Source organism: Mixophyes fleayi, chromosome 8, assembly GCF_038048845.1.
Source record: "Mixophyes fleayi isolate aMixFle1 chromosome 8, aMixFle1.hap1, whole genome shotgun sequence".
Lineage (NCBI taxonomy): Eukaryota > Metazoa > Chordata > Amphibia > Anura > Limnodynastidae > Mixophyes > Mixophyes fleayi.
In genome coordinates, this window is record NC_134409.1 from 72722122 (window position 1) to 72737534 (window position 15413).

The 15413-nt window shown below is 41.4% G+C and overlaps 1 protein-coding gene across 1 annotated transcript in view; it reads left to right on the forward strand.

Moving 5' to 3' along the window:
* The window catches only part of RGS21 (regulator of G protein signaling 21), a 124564-nt gene that overhangs the window by 47170 nt on the left and 61981 nt on the right, over window positions 1-15413 (forward strand). Inside the window, exon 2 of the mRNA XM_075182725.1 lies at window positions 5324-5422. Within this exon, the coding sequence (XP_075038826.1) occupies window positions 5380-5422 (43 nt within the window). The 5' untranslated portion in view covers window positions 5324-5379. The remainder of the gene's footprint in view (window positions 1-5323; window positions 5423-15413) is intronic.

The window sequence follows — 15413 nt, forward strand, 5'->3', positions numbered from 1 at the left end:
CCTACTCATCCTCCTCAACCTTTCTGCGGCCTTCAACACTGTGGACCACCCCCTCCTTTTGCAAACTCTTCTCTCTCTTGGCCTCTCTGGATCTGCCCTAGCCTGGTTCACCTCATACCTTGCTAACCGCTCCTTCTCTGTATCCACATCTGGTTCTTACTCCACCCCCTCTCCTCTCCCTGTAGGAGTCCCTCAGAGCTCTGTTCTCAGCCCTCTACTCTTTTTGCTGTCTTCAGTATCACCTTTATACTGATGACATTCAACTCTTCATCTCTTCTCCTGATCTCCCTCCCACCCTCCTCTCTCGTGTATCTGACTGCCTCTCCCCATCTCCTTCTTGATGTCTTCACACTTTCTCAAAATTAAAATCTCTAAAACTGAACTCATTGTCTGTCCTCCCCCTAGATTCTCCTCCCACCTTGACTTCTCTATCACTGTTAGCACCACCACCATCTCCTCTCTCACCCAACTGCGCTGCCTGGGCATCACCCTTGACTCCTCTCTCTCTTTTGCCCCCCACATTCAATCCCTTGCCCAATCCTGTCGCTTCCAACTACGCAACATTGCCCCCATCCGGGACTTCCTCTCTTAGGATGCCACCAAAACAATCATCCACGAACTTCTCATCTCCCGTCTTGATTACTGCAACCTCCTCCTTACCGGCCTCCCCCCCATTTCACCCCCCTTCGTTCTATACTCAACGCAGCTGCAAGACTCATCTTCCTTTCACGCCGCTCCTTCTCTGCCTCCCCTCTCTGCCTTGCCTTACACTGGCACCCCTTCCCCTACAGAATCCTTTTCAAACTCCTCACCATCACCTACAAGGCTCTCTCCCAGTCTACTGTCCCCTACATCTCTAACCTCCTCTCCATTCACACTCCTGCCTGCTCCCTGTGCTCGGCCAATGACCGTCGCCTCTCCTCCATTCTGATCACCTCACCCCACTCAAGAATCCAAGACTCATCTTGTGCTGCCCCCCTTCACTAGAATGACCTCCCTCGCTCCATGCATCTGTCTCCTAACCTGTGCACTTAAAACTCACCTGATCCTCAAACCCTACTAACCATCCACCTAACCCTCCTCTGCTCATTCTCAGCTCTCTCCTCCCGCCCCCCCCCCTTCACTCTTCCCCTTGCTATATCCTCTCATCTGACTTCCCTCTGTGCCTGATGTATATTTACCCTCCCTTAGGATGTAAGCTCTTATGAGCAGGGCCCTCTTCCCTCCTGTCTCCATACCTGTTATTCTGCTCTGTCTCTTCTGAAATAGCCATGCCTGGAGTTTCTGAAGTATTGGTATTATTTGTTTATTGTTCAGTACTGTTTCACCCTGTATAGTCTACTGTGTGTACTCTGTACGGCGCTGGGGAAATCTTGTGGCATCCAACAAATAAAGGATAATAATAAAAATAATAATAACCCTCTCACCTTCTTTATCTCCCCTTAATCCCTCCTAGACTCGCTTTAATCAAAAATTCACACACTTCACACTCACTAAAGTCACCAATGACCTTCTGTCTGCCAAATCTAAGGGACACATTTAGCTTCTCAATCTCTGCCTTTGATACTGTTGACCACACCTTCTTTTGCCACCTCTACAATCGATAGGCCTATGTAACCCTGTCCTCTCCTGGTTTTCTTCCTACCTCACCAACTACTTCTTTTTGGTCTCCACGTACAACCCCAGCTCCACCTCTTCTCATTTGTCAAAGTTCCAAGTTTCTTGGCCCTGCTCTTCTCACTCTACACCTTCTCCCTTGGTGACATAATCAGTCCCTTTGGCCTCAAGTACAACCTTTATGCTGATGACACCCAAATCTATTCTCATGTCTACTGATGTCTCTCAGGCATCTCATCTTGGATGTCACCTCAAAGGTCTTTATTAATAAAAATGAAAATTCAAAAAAACTCTGAAAAGTGGAAAATTTTATGAAAAATCCAAAATTAATGTAGTATATTAAACTTTATTGAAAATTAACACCATTATTATATTTCAACTACCTAGAAGGAAAACATATGTGAACCTGAATTTTTTACTAAAAGAAAAGTAAGTACATTACATATGACAATAATAATAATAATAATAATAATAATAATAATAATAATAAAAAAGTCAAGAAATATCTTGTCTTACTTTTTCAGACAACATATATCGGCCCCATCCAAGGGTCTGGACCTATTTTAATTGAGCACTAAATTTTATTCTCTTTTAACTTCAATCCTAATCTTTATTTTAAATATTTTACTGTCATAGACCTAAGAAATGTATATATACTTTTAATAATATTTTATTAATAAAATTGTGTTTTTAAAAATTGTGTTTAAAATATTTAGTGTCCTATAAGGGGTATTCAATTGTTGCTCCAGGCGCCGCCGGAACGAGCGCGTTAAAACTATTACCGTTTATACGGTAATTACTCGCTCAATTTCAGCTTGCAGCTCCCTGAGCAGCAAGCTGAAATTGAGCGAGTAAATTACCGTATGAATGGTAATTACGCGCAATATTACCGTATAAACGGTAATAGTTTTAACGCGCTCATTCCGGCGGCGCCCGGAGCAACAATTGAATACCCCCCTAAGTGTCTACTCCTACCAAACTTTAGTGCACTGTGCTCTTCTTCCTTCCTCTATGCAGCCCCTTTGAAGGCTGGAGGGCCACACATCCGACCCGCCAGCTATTTCAAGTGACTCATCATTAGACAAGTGAAGAGTTGGTAATGCCACTGTTATACATTTTATATTTAAATAGATAAAAATCAGTTACAAATAACAATTTCCAAAAACACAATCTACTTAATGAAGATTGCTTTGTTATATGCTGATCTATTTGTCTGGCACACGCATGCACTAATTTATGCCCCAGCTGTCACCACATATATTGTGGATAAGTCCAGTTATTATTGCAGTAGGGTGTGCCCTGCTAGAAATTAAAGGAGACAAGATTGTATAAGGCAAGAATGTAATATGCAAATGTAATACATTTAAACAATAGCATTTGCAACAGTACAGTGTTTGATAAAAATCATCTTGTCATGTGTCAGAAATTACACTTTGTGGTCATCAAGAAACATAATCTCTTTCTATACAGGCTTTAGTACATCTATATAACAGCACAAAAATACCTTATTTATTTCTAATACTCATCTAGCACCTACAATTGTTACATCAATGTATAGTTCCCCTTTCTTGTTTGCTTATCAAACCAGAGATGTATGACATCACACTACGTATCTCACTTTATACAAGCACATCAACTGTTTCTGCATATTTTATGAGCCACTTGATTTCCCATTGTTCTTTTCAGGTTTTTGAATATTTGATTATTATTTTACTTTTATTTTATGTACAATATAGTGTTTGAACTTGAGGTGTATACAGTGGTATGCCATACCGCCACTTCTCTTCCTGCCTTCATTGTAAAAGTATCAAATTACATTCAATACAATAGATAACTCCGGCGCTAATAGGTAGCATGAAAAACATGCAAATATCAGAAAAACATCAAATGCAGCAAATCAAAAAGAGGAAGTGCAAATCCTCTAATAAACATACAAAACAAACCAAAAAGCAGATTGCGCATGAGATGTTCAAATCAAAATGAATACACATAAAAAGTATAAAAATATATATAAAAATAAATGTACAAACAGTTCATAATATAGTAATACCTCTGTTTACTGAATACAATGCATAAATAAAATCAATAATCACATAAAATGATCCACAGGCTCATAGGGACCTATATATATATATATATATATATATATATATATATATATATATATATATATATATATGAGTACACAGTGAGACAAATATCTCTATAGAGTAACAAAAAAATATAATATATAGGCTTGCAACAATTGTCTCTATAACTAGAAGAGTGGTAACTCTGTATTTGAAATGTTGGCAAAACAAGCTTTATTCCACCTGATTCCGGTGTCGTGATTGATTGGTAAATTCCCGCAATCAGAGTGGTATGAATGATGTTAAATGTATAACTCCGTAAAGTCAACTGTATGTTAATACATTAGTGATGGAGCATAAATATAAAAGAATTGGTCCGCTGTATAAAATATCAGTTCAGCCGATATAGTTAGTCCAGTAGGTAGATAGAAAAACCAGCAAAGCTTACCCGTAACGGGAAATGTAGATCTAAATCACTGTGCCGCCGCACGAGCGGCTCAGGCGGCTTGAAGTTTCCAGAGTAGATCTCGTGTGGTGCGCACCACCAAATTTCATCCGGACTGAAACACAAATAGTGCAGAAAAGAGTCCTCTTAAGGACACGGTAAGTATAATGCCTCTGGAGACAATGTAACACAGTCTTCACGATCAATGAGGCTTATGGAGCCAATAACCAATAGTAGATACTCCATAGGATAAACAAATGAGGATCAGCGACGCGTTTCGTCTGTCAGGCAGACTTTTTCAAGCTTTACTACTATTGGTTATTGGCTCCATTAAGCCTCATTGATCGTGCGGCGGCACGGTGATTTAGATCTACATTTCCCGTTACGGGTAAGCTTTGCTGGTTTTTCTATCTACCTACTGGACTAACTATATCGGCTGAACTGATATTTTATACAGCGGACCAATTCTTTTATATTTATTCTCCATCACTAATGTATCAACATACAGTTGACTTTACGGAGTTATACATTTAACATCATTCATACCACTCTGATTGCGGGAATTTGCCAATCAATCAAGACACCGGAATCAGGTGGAATAAAGCTTGTTTTGCCAACATTTCAAATACAGAGTTACCACTCTTCTAGTTATAGAGACAATTGTTGCAAGCCTATATATTATATTTTTTGTTACTCTATAGAGATATTTGTCTCACTGTGTACTCATATATATATATATATATATATATATATATATATATATATATAGGTCCCTATGAGCCTGTGGATCATTTTATGTGATTATTGATTTTATTTATGCATTGTATTCAGTAAACAGAGGTATTACTATATTATGAACTGTTTGTACATTTATTTTTATATATATTTTTATACTTTTTATGTGTATTCATTTTGATTTGAACATCTCATGCGCAATCTGCTTTTTGGTTTGTTTTGTATGTTTATCAAATTACATTCACTTAAATTCTGTTTACATTTTTCATACCGACACTTCTAAATTTCCACTTTGACCACTGGTACGATATATAAAAAATAATGCATTTTATTCAGTTTCTTCTTGCCAACTTAATAATCACACTTGTAACCACCTTATTTCTTCTTGTTTCTTTATATTCTTGTGTTTTTGTTTTAGTTTATCATAACCCTAATTAGTGTTATTGTTATTTTATAGAAACCCAGAGATAAAGAAGGATAGATAGATAAAGTATCCTTACGCCTAGTTATACAATGGAAAGCTATGAGTCCATGGGCAAACTTCTGGCCAACAAAGGTAAGATATTGTACAAAAATTTTTACATTTTACTTGCGGTCTGAGATTGTTATTACTATGATTTAAATCCTTATTGACCGCGGTTATTTTATATCTTGTTAAAAAAAAACAGCACCTCTATGTAACCATTGAATTGTAAATATTAACACATAATAATCAGGAGTATTACTTTTGTCCACAAATCAATTAAGACACATAGTATTTAATAAACATACATATTAAAATTACATAATCATAGCATAGATATAAATACAGTTACATGTCTATGTCTTGCTAGGCAACGGAGACGCCAGCAGCGCTTCCTGTCGTTGGTCAGAACAGCTGAGCGCCGATCCCACGTCCACCAATGACAGGCGTCATCATGTATTAAACCTGACTCTGGCACCACTAGGGTGCTAAAGTATTTAGGTCTCTAGGCTCCAGTACTTTGCCTGTTCCCTGTGTATACCTGACTGCTTGGATTCTGACCCAGTTCTGCCTGACTACTCTTTTGGATCTCCCTCTGGACCGATTCTGATCTCTTGGTTTTGACCTTTGGTTTTCTGACTTGGCTCCTGCCTACTCCTTTGGTACCTGTATTTCCCGCACAGATTGACCTTTGGACTGCACAACTACGCTAGTTCACCTCACCTCGCTGGTGGCTAACTGGGAGGGCTGCGACCTGCACGTCTCTGCAGCAAACTCCAAACCCCATTGCGAGAGTCACTGGCGAACACATGAGGTGTGTTTAGACTCCTTGTCTCCTAGCTTAGCAGCACCAATACGGCAGGTAAAACCTTTAGTGCAAGTCTGTTCGTGACACTAATTCAGGACCGCCATCAGGGGGTTACAGGGGATACTGTTCTTCCGGGTCCGGGCTCACCAGGGGGCCCGCTACAACAGCGCAACACAAACTTACCTGGGGGCCCGCTGTCTTGCAGTCCGCTGGTCTCCGCTACTCTGCGCTGATGTCACCGTGACAGCCAGGCACCAGAATGTGATCGCAGGTGTGGAGGAATCATTCCCCTGCGATCATGTGATCTAGCTGTCACAGGCCCCATGATCTCTGATTGCAGCCCTGCACCAATTTGTTAATTCACCATTTTTATTCAAACTCCTATCCTCTTTATTAGGATCAAAACACTTTTGTATCCATCATACTGACTTCTAGAAGTACTTGCTCAAATAAATCCAAAGGATATCACCTATCCTGAAAATTAAATGAGCAAGTGATGACATGTTTTCCTCCACAGCCAATATAGGCACAAGCTGGTTGTAAGCCTAGATACCTGCGAAGATTGTATCGGGCTAATTATCATACACTTGAAGGTTTTAATTTGTAGTTTTTCTATACGAAAGTAATATTTATCGCTATTGTGTCTTAATTGATTTGAGGATAAAAGTAATTACTCCTGACAATATATGTTAATCTTTACAATTTAGTGGCTACATATAGCTGCTGTTCGTTTTCTTTGCTACTTTTGGATTTCTTTAGGTATATCCGATTCTTTATAGATAAAATATCTATATAGGTTTTTCTATATCATACATTCTGAAGGTTCTATTCTGCGCAGATAAAAAAAAACATTTTTTTTTTCTGTGGTTTCCTTAATATTTACAATTCCCTTTGTGCAGCTGCATTTAGTATTCTGTTTTTTGTGTATTGTAGTTTTCCTATGTTGTTTATTTATTATACATCCTATCTAGTGCCTGAGACAATTTTGTTTCTTTTTTCCTTTGGATCTCTGTCTTTTATCAGGGTTCACCACCCAAAACAGTATTTTAACAAAAATTGATTTATATATTCTTTATACCAGATGAAATATGGTTGTAGACCAGTGGTTCACAAACTTTCTCAGTTCAAGGCACCCTTAGGGTTACCATAATTTTTCCAAGGCACCCCTAAGCCAAAATAATTACCAAGTAGTCCCATTTTTTTTTAATTAGTTGGGTCAAAATGACGTAAGATGTATTTAGAGCCCTTCACCATCACATCGTGCCCCTTCATCATATCACAGCGCCCCTTCACCATATCACTCTGTATCCCCTTCACCATGTCAAACTCTGTGTCACCCTCTTCGCCATCTCACACTCTGTCCCCCTCTTTATCAGCTGACACTGTCCCCCTCTTCATCAGCTCTCACTCTGTCCCCTCTTCATCAGCTCTCACTCTGTCCCCCTCCTTCAGCATCTCACTCTGTCCCCCTCCTTCAGCATCTCACTCTGTCCCCCCTTCAGCATTTCACTCTGTCCCCACCGTTCAGCATCTCACTCTGTCCCCCCATTTAGCATCTCTCTCTGCCCCCCCTTCAGCATCTCTCTCTGTTCCCCCTTCAGCATCTCTCTCTGTTCCCCCTTCAGCATCTCTCTGTCCCCCCTTCAGCATCTCTCTCTGTCCCCCCTTCAGCATCTCTCTCTGTCCCCCCTTCAGCATCTCTCTTTGTCCCCCTCCTTCAGCATCTCTCTCTGTCCCCCCTTCAGCTTCTCTCTCTGTCCCCCCCCTTCAGCATCTATCTCTGTCCCCCTCCTTCAGCATCTCTCTCTGTCCCCCTCCTTCAGCATCTCTCTCTGTTCCCCCCTTCAGCATCTCTCTCTGTGCCCCCCTTCAGCATCTCTTTCTGTTCCCCCCTTCAGCATCTCTCTCTGTTCCCTCCTTCAGCATCACTCTGTCCCCCTGCTTCAGCATCTCTCTCTGCCCCCCGCCCTTCAGCATCTCTCTCTGTGCCCACCTTCAGCATCTCTCTCTGTCCCCCCACTTCAGCATCTCTCTCTCTCCCCCTCTTCAGCGTCTCTCTCTCTCCCCTCCCTTCAGCGTCTCTCTCTGTCCCCCTCCTTCAGCATCTCTCTCTGTCCCCTTCTTTCAGTGTCTCTCTCTGTCCCCCTCCTTCAGCATCTCTCTCTGTCCCCCTCCTTCAGCATCTCTCCCTGTCCCCCTCCTTCAGCGTCTCTGCCCCCCCTTCAGCATCTCTCTCCCTGTCCCCCTCCTTCAGCGTCTCTGCCCCCCCTTCAGCATCTCTCTCTCTGTCCCCCCCTTCAGCATCTCTCTGTTCCCTGCCTTCAGCATCTCACTCTGTCCCTCTTCACTCTCCATCCCTTTACCTACCTTCTTTCCTCATGTTCTGCTGTCTTCTGTCCTGATGTCCTCTCTGCTGCTGCTCCTCACTGACACTGTTGGACGTGATGACGTCACGCCCGGCAGTCAGTGAGAACAGTGAGGAGGAGGATCCGGTGCTGGATTGCTAAGTTCTTCTTTTTTTTTTCCTTTTTTTTTTTCGAGGGCGATCGCAGCACTCCTGTGACAGCGCCGCAGCACCCCAAGGAGCCGCGGCGCACACTTTGGGAACCGCTGTTGTAGACAATAACAGTCTCAAGATAATGACAAGTAAATCAACAATTGGGTTACATTTTGCAAATCAAACAGAAAAGATTGGGAAGTATGGTGATAGGGGGAACTTTGCCGAGTTGATGTATCTAATGAATAATAATGGGTACTTTGGAAAATCATGCACAGATTCATAATTAAGTGAGATACAGAAAATATCTGTACTTAGGTGTATCTTTAAAGAGCAGCCAGGTTGTCTATGTGACTCTAAATCTTTTGTATCTGTTCCAGGCAGAAAAAATGATTTACATCCAGTGAAGGGATTTATGGCCTTTGCTGCATAAATTATATATTCCAGCAGTGATCTTTTATATTTAGATATTAGAATTTTAATTTTGAATAGCCAAATCTAGGGGTCATCAGGAACTTCAACATCCAAAATCTCAGAACATGTCTTAATGATATCTTTCCAGTGGGCTGTTGATTTCCAACAAATGTGAAGTTAGGTATCTGCTGCAGCATTACAACTCCATCAGGTATGCGGAAATGAGGTACATATGTTATTTAAGAGACTCAGGCATATGTACCAGTTTACAAGGAATTTATATTGTGAGGAGAGCAGGCCTAGAGAAGCAGGTATGAACAATTTAAAAAATCTTGGACCACTGACCCTAAATAATTCAGTTCACATTGCTGGATAGTAGGTGCAGAGAGACAATTACAATTCTGAGTGTTCATGTTCTTGATGACCCCTGGTTTTGAAGAAATATTGTGTTGTGGGTTTTGAGAGGCAGTGTAGAGCGGTGTGAGACACATGTTCAACAGTTACATGATCGACATTTTAATGGTCAACATCATAATATAGACAGGGTTGGAAAGTCGACAATAATGACATTAACAGTATTAGGTCGACAATTGAAATGTAGACAGTATTATTAAGTCCACAATTCAAATGTAGACAGTATTATTAGGCCGATAATTTGAATATAGACAGTATTATTAGGTCAACTCTTCAAATAGACAGTATTACTAGGTTGACAATAATATCCCCATCCCTAACCATATTACTGTCTACATTCAAATTGTAGACCTAATAATACTGTCTACATTCGAATTGTTGACTGAATAATACTGTTGACATTTTAATTGTCGATCAAATAATATTGTTGACCATGTGAAGTGTTGACCTAATAATAATGTTGACATTTGATTTGTCGACCTAATCTTGTCGACTTTCTGAATGACAACCAAATGAGCCATCAACCGCAAACCATGTAAAAGAGCTCAAAAGAGTGTTAGACAAAGATACAGGAAAAGGAAATACATAATCACCAGTCATTCTATTGTACAGCTTTGTGTATAGTGTACATTCATCAACTCCGTTTGCAACTGCACAATTACTACGATTTATTTTAATATAATGGTCACAGTAAATCAACAAAAAGCTTGTGGGTTGTTGGTTCTTGCTATGGCAAGAACACTGCAAACACAGACCTGGAGGGAAAGAAGAAGAAAGAATCAGATTTTTTGGACCAAGGAGTGGTTCCAGAGGAGAGACTCTTTTTCCCATATGCCCCTGTTACAGGAGATACGGGAGAACATCCAGATGACTTCAGAAATTTCCTGTGGGTGAACGATCCCACATTCCAGTAGCTGCTAAAGCTAAAGTGGAAGGATAGGTGGTTGGGATATGGAACCCACCTCTGCACATCAGAGATGGTTTGAAGATGGAATATCGATACAAATATTTAACAGAATTCAGGGCAAACATAAAACAAATATAAAAAACAATATAAATAATAAAATCAGTAAAGATCAGTAAAAAACAAAATCATAAAATTTGTCTGAACTGTTCATACTGGAAATGTTCAGTGTTTTCCAATGAGGAAGGACTTCCTGTGTACTGAAGCATACTTCCGCCTCCCATATGTGTTAAAGTCCTATAGGCAGGAGGAGTATTGGCTTGGCTTCCCAGGATGAGATGTTGCCTGTGGAGTGGGACTGGATGAAATATATGCGATGGTGCAGGTCGTAAATGATCTTGCTCCTGTGTGTGTGTGGTGGAAGGGGTTGTGACAATGTAGTGTCTTGTGAGAGTTCCCGCCTCTGTGCCCTATAAAGCAAATCATAGACCAGACGTTCTATCTCCAGACTCATTTCAACTGGGAGTCTTTTCATTTTTTGAGTGAGTTTTGCTTCCAAGAGTTCACATACGTCTGGTTCCTTAGACATTAAGTGGGCCGCAGATTCTATCATTTTTCTAGTCAGCGCATCACTTTGTTCCAGATTACGTAGCCTTTCTTTCCCATCCTGCCACTTAGTTCCCCCTTGTTGCTAGGTGGCTTTAACAGTGTCTTGTGTGGGTAGGTCTGGGATTTGCTAGCCATCTTGTGTCAGCTGAGTGACAGGCGGCGTTGTCCCACATTCTTCTGCACAGTACCTAATCTGGCTTCAGGTAAGAGAGTAGGCTGTGTAATAAAAGCATCATTCTAGTTAGTACACTGGTCGAAGTGTACCAGTATACAACGGTATACCATACCGCCACTTCTGCCACCACTTTTAATTTAGCACCCGATGTGCCACCTGTCACATCTATGTAATGTGCGGGCGCTCTCCCCTCTTACCCCCAGCAGTGTGGCTACATATTACATAGATGTGACAGGCTGCACATTCACCGTATGTATATTTTCATATTTTAACCTTTTTGTACCTCTGCTGCTCCCGTACTCAGCAGCAGAGGAAAGTTAAAGTATGCTTTCCACCTGTCATCAACTGAACAGAAACATCAGCAGAAGAAAGAAAAGTGGTGAAGTAGGAAAATAAATGAGAGAGAAGAAAGCTTCAGGAGCATAGGTAAGTGGAAAAGGGGAGAAGAAGGTGCAGGAAGACATGTGAGAGGGTCAGGGGAGAGGATAGTACAGGGGGATGTGTGTCAGGGACAGGGGAGAAGAAGGTGGAGGGATACATGTGAGAGAGACAGTGGAGAAGGAGGTACAGGGAGACATCTGACAGGGACAGAGGAGAAGGAGTTGCAGTGAGACACGTGATAGGAACAGGGGACAAGAAGGTGCAGGGAGACATGTGAGAGGAACAGGGAAGAAGATGGTACAGGGGGGATGCGTGAGAGAGACTGGGAGAAGATCGTACAGGGGGATAGGAAATAGGAACAAGGCAAAAGATGGTGCAGCGGCATAAGTAAAAGGTAAATTGTGAAGGCAGAGACCGCTTAAGAATGGGAATGTCAGGGATGCAGCCACCATAAAACACAAGTAGTAATGAAGGATGGGAATGCATAGACACAGATTATTATTTTTTGGGGGGGATTATTTGGGCACAGGCGAGACAAGTATGTAAAAAAAAAAAAAATGCTAGCACACTTCATTCACTTATATTTTCCATACCCCAACTTCTAGATTTCCACTTCGACCACTGAGTTAGTGATGTACCACTGAGATAGATGTATGTATTCATGTAACATTAAAACAGTCTCTCTCCGGCAACAGTTGAGGAATGGCAACTTCTTTCTGAAGAAGTTGAAACACTGTGGAATTTCCCAACGTGTACAGGGCTATAGATGGCAAACCTGAATTATGCCACCCTCAAAAAGTGGATCCTACTACTTCAACTATGAGGGATTCTTCAGCATTATACTGATGGCCATTGTCAATGTTAAATATGAATTTCTATTCGTGAACATTAGTAAAAATGGAAAGTTTCAGATAACAGGGCATTGGAGCAGACTCCCTTCCATTAAAAACTTAATGACAATGGACTTAATTTACCCCCACGCACAGAAACAGAATTCAGACTCAATTTTGTGTTTGTAGCAGATGAAGACTTTGCGCTGCACAATAAGATATTAAAATTTTATCCCCAAAAAAATCTTACACCTGAAAGATGGATAGTTAATTACCGATTGTTAAGATCAAGGCGAGTTATGGGAAATGCTTTTGGTATATTGAGCAACAGATTTAGGATTTTCCATTCCACCATAAATTTGCATCTGCGTATAGACAATTTAGACAAAATGGTAATGGCTTGTTGTGTCTTACACAACTTTCTTAGGGGGAAAAACCACGGTGTGCGCAGTGCACCTAGTATATGGCATCCTTGGAGTCTTCCCACATGAGAAATGACAGCCACATTGGAAAGTTAAACAGGGATGCTTATTTGTAATATTTTACTGGTGAGAGTGCTGTGTCCTTGTAATGTATGTACAATCGCACTGTATGTTACATTGAAAGACTAATTGTCAGCTAAATGTAAATAAATATTTTGTACATTAACAATGTTGTATGTTTTACTTACTATGCCACTTGCTGGTATGTCTTCTGTTTCCGGAATCCCAGACGAGGAACCACTCTCCATCTGGGCCATGTTGCTGGTAGATTGTCTGGCTATTTCCTAGTCAGTTGTGAAGTGCAGGAGGTGAAAGAACCACAACCTATGTAGATACACATTATCAGCCCCTTTCCCTGATCTTTTTGAGGCCCCCAACCTATTCATTTTCTTTTTGAACACAGTCCTCATGTTCTGGATCTTCCCTTTGACCCACTCTACATTTGTCTCTGGGTAATAGTGAAGGCTCACTCTGATCATGTCCTCCAAAGCCAAGCTCCTCTTCTGCTTGTTGGAAGACTTCTTTGACTTCGTCTTCCGCAAGCAGAAATGGGACCTGTAGGCCTCAATGAAGTCCTTCATGAGCTCAACACTTTTATCACACGCCATCTTAAATGTTTTCCTAAAACAAATATAACACGTCTTGTCATATTTACATATACACCAAAAAAAAACATGGGTCTAGTTTTGCGTTGGTACTGGTGCAGCTCTCCTTTGTCTACACTCCCACCTCTTAGGAGGTGTATTTTCCTGAATTGTCTGGTTCAGGTTCCGTAGTAGATCCTGACGCTTTCCATTTTCTGTTCCCTCAAGCTTCTCCATCAAGGCTGGACTTTCGTCCGGTGCTTTAATTGCCAATGTGTTTGGCTGGATTCGCTCCTGGAGGATCTGCTTGAACAGTGGGAAGTCTCTGCCCAGGATGAAAGGGTATGGCAGTTTTGGGGCAACAGCCACTACCATTGTACAGCAGCTCGGATAGCTTGGTTGTGTGTGAGACTAGTGAATAATCCATATGCTCTACTAACGTTGGGCACTGAGCCCTCAAATGTCCAGGCTGTTTGCACTTGAATCAGATTGGACTTAATGCAGGTTTATCAAGCAATCTCTCCTCACCAACATCCAGTCCACTGTTCCATATGCCAGTCTTTGACCGAGGCACAAACTTTGGAGGGTGCATCGGAGGTTTGGGCATATGCTGCAAGGCGCTGTATCTCTCCACCACAGCAGCCAATTTCCCATATGACTGAGGATCCGCCTGTCACGCCCACCTTTGGAGCCCTTGGTCCATCCCCCAGATACAGTGGGAAATGGCCAGAATTTCGATCATTCTGTCCGCAGTGTTATTTTCTGGCTGCAACCACTTCTTTAGTGTTCTACCAAGTTCAGAAAGCTTAGCCCGAACTGGTATATCTTTGGAGAGCCTCCAGTCATGATCAGAAGTTAATTTCTGTAGCTTTCTTTTGTAACAAAACAGCTGCTAATCAGTTCCCAATGCAAAGGTTTGTCTTTTCACAGCAACACATAGGTTGTGTAAGGTTATGCATTTAGGGATCAATAACAAGCACGCAATCTATAAATTTAGGGGAATCTATAATGGAAAAGGATTTGGGCGTGCTCATAGACAGTAGACTTAGCAATAGTGCTCAATGTCAAGCAGCAGCTGCAAGGGCAAATAAAACATTGGCATACATAAAAAGGGACATAGATGTAAGGAAAGACAGCATCATTTTGCCACTATATAAATCATTGGTAAAACCTCATCCTGAATACGGAGTACAGTTCTGGGTACCACTCTGTAAAAAAGATGTTTTGGAACTAGAAAGGGGTCAGAGAAGGGTGACAAAATTGATAAAGGGTATGTAGTCATTAAGTTATGAGGAAAGGTTAGCCAGTTTAGGCATGCTTACGTTAGAAAAGAGGTGACTAAGAGGGGATATGATTAATATGTACAAATACATTAAGGATCAATACAGAGAACTTTCTTGGGAACTTTTTACCCCAAGGACTGTACACGGGACACTCAGTTACCCCCTAAGTAGAGAGGAGAGGAAGTTTCACAACTAGTGAAGGGAGGGGTTATTTACAGTAAGGACCATCAAGATATGGAGTTCACTACCAGGGAAGGTTGTGATGGCAAATTCAATTGAGGTTGTGATGGTAGATTCAATTGATATGTTTAAGAAACGGTTAGACAAATTTTTAGCTTAAAAGGTTTTCTGGGGTTACGATTGTTAATTAAAATGAAGGATAGTAGTGGGTTTAGGGTGAAATAGGACTGCAATATTGGGTCAAGAGGGATTTTTTTTATTTTTATTATTTTCCTGATTAAAACAGATTGGCAGTTGCTTCATCTGGGTCAATTTCAAATATAAAAGAGGGGTGACAGACAGGCGCAGGCTGGGAGGTTTCAGCCCGGGGGGTGCATAGGCGGCCGCATCACATGACACGTGATGCGGCCGCGTCATTATGACGCGGCCGCATCACGTGTCATGTGATGCGGCCGCCTGTGCACTGACGCGCCCGCATCGCGTGTCCGCCGGTAATATTAACAAATTGTTGCATCCACGGGGG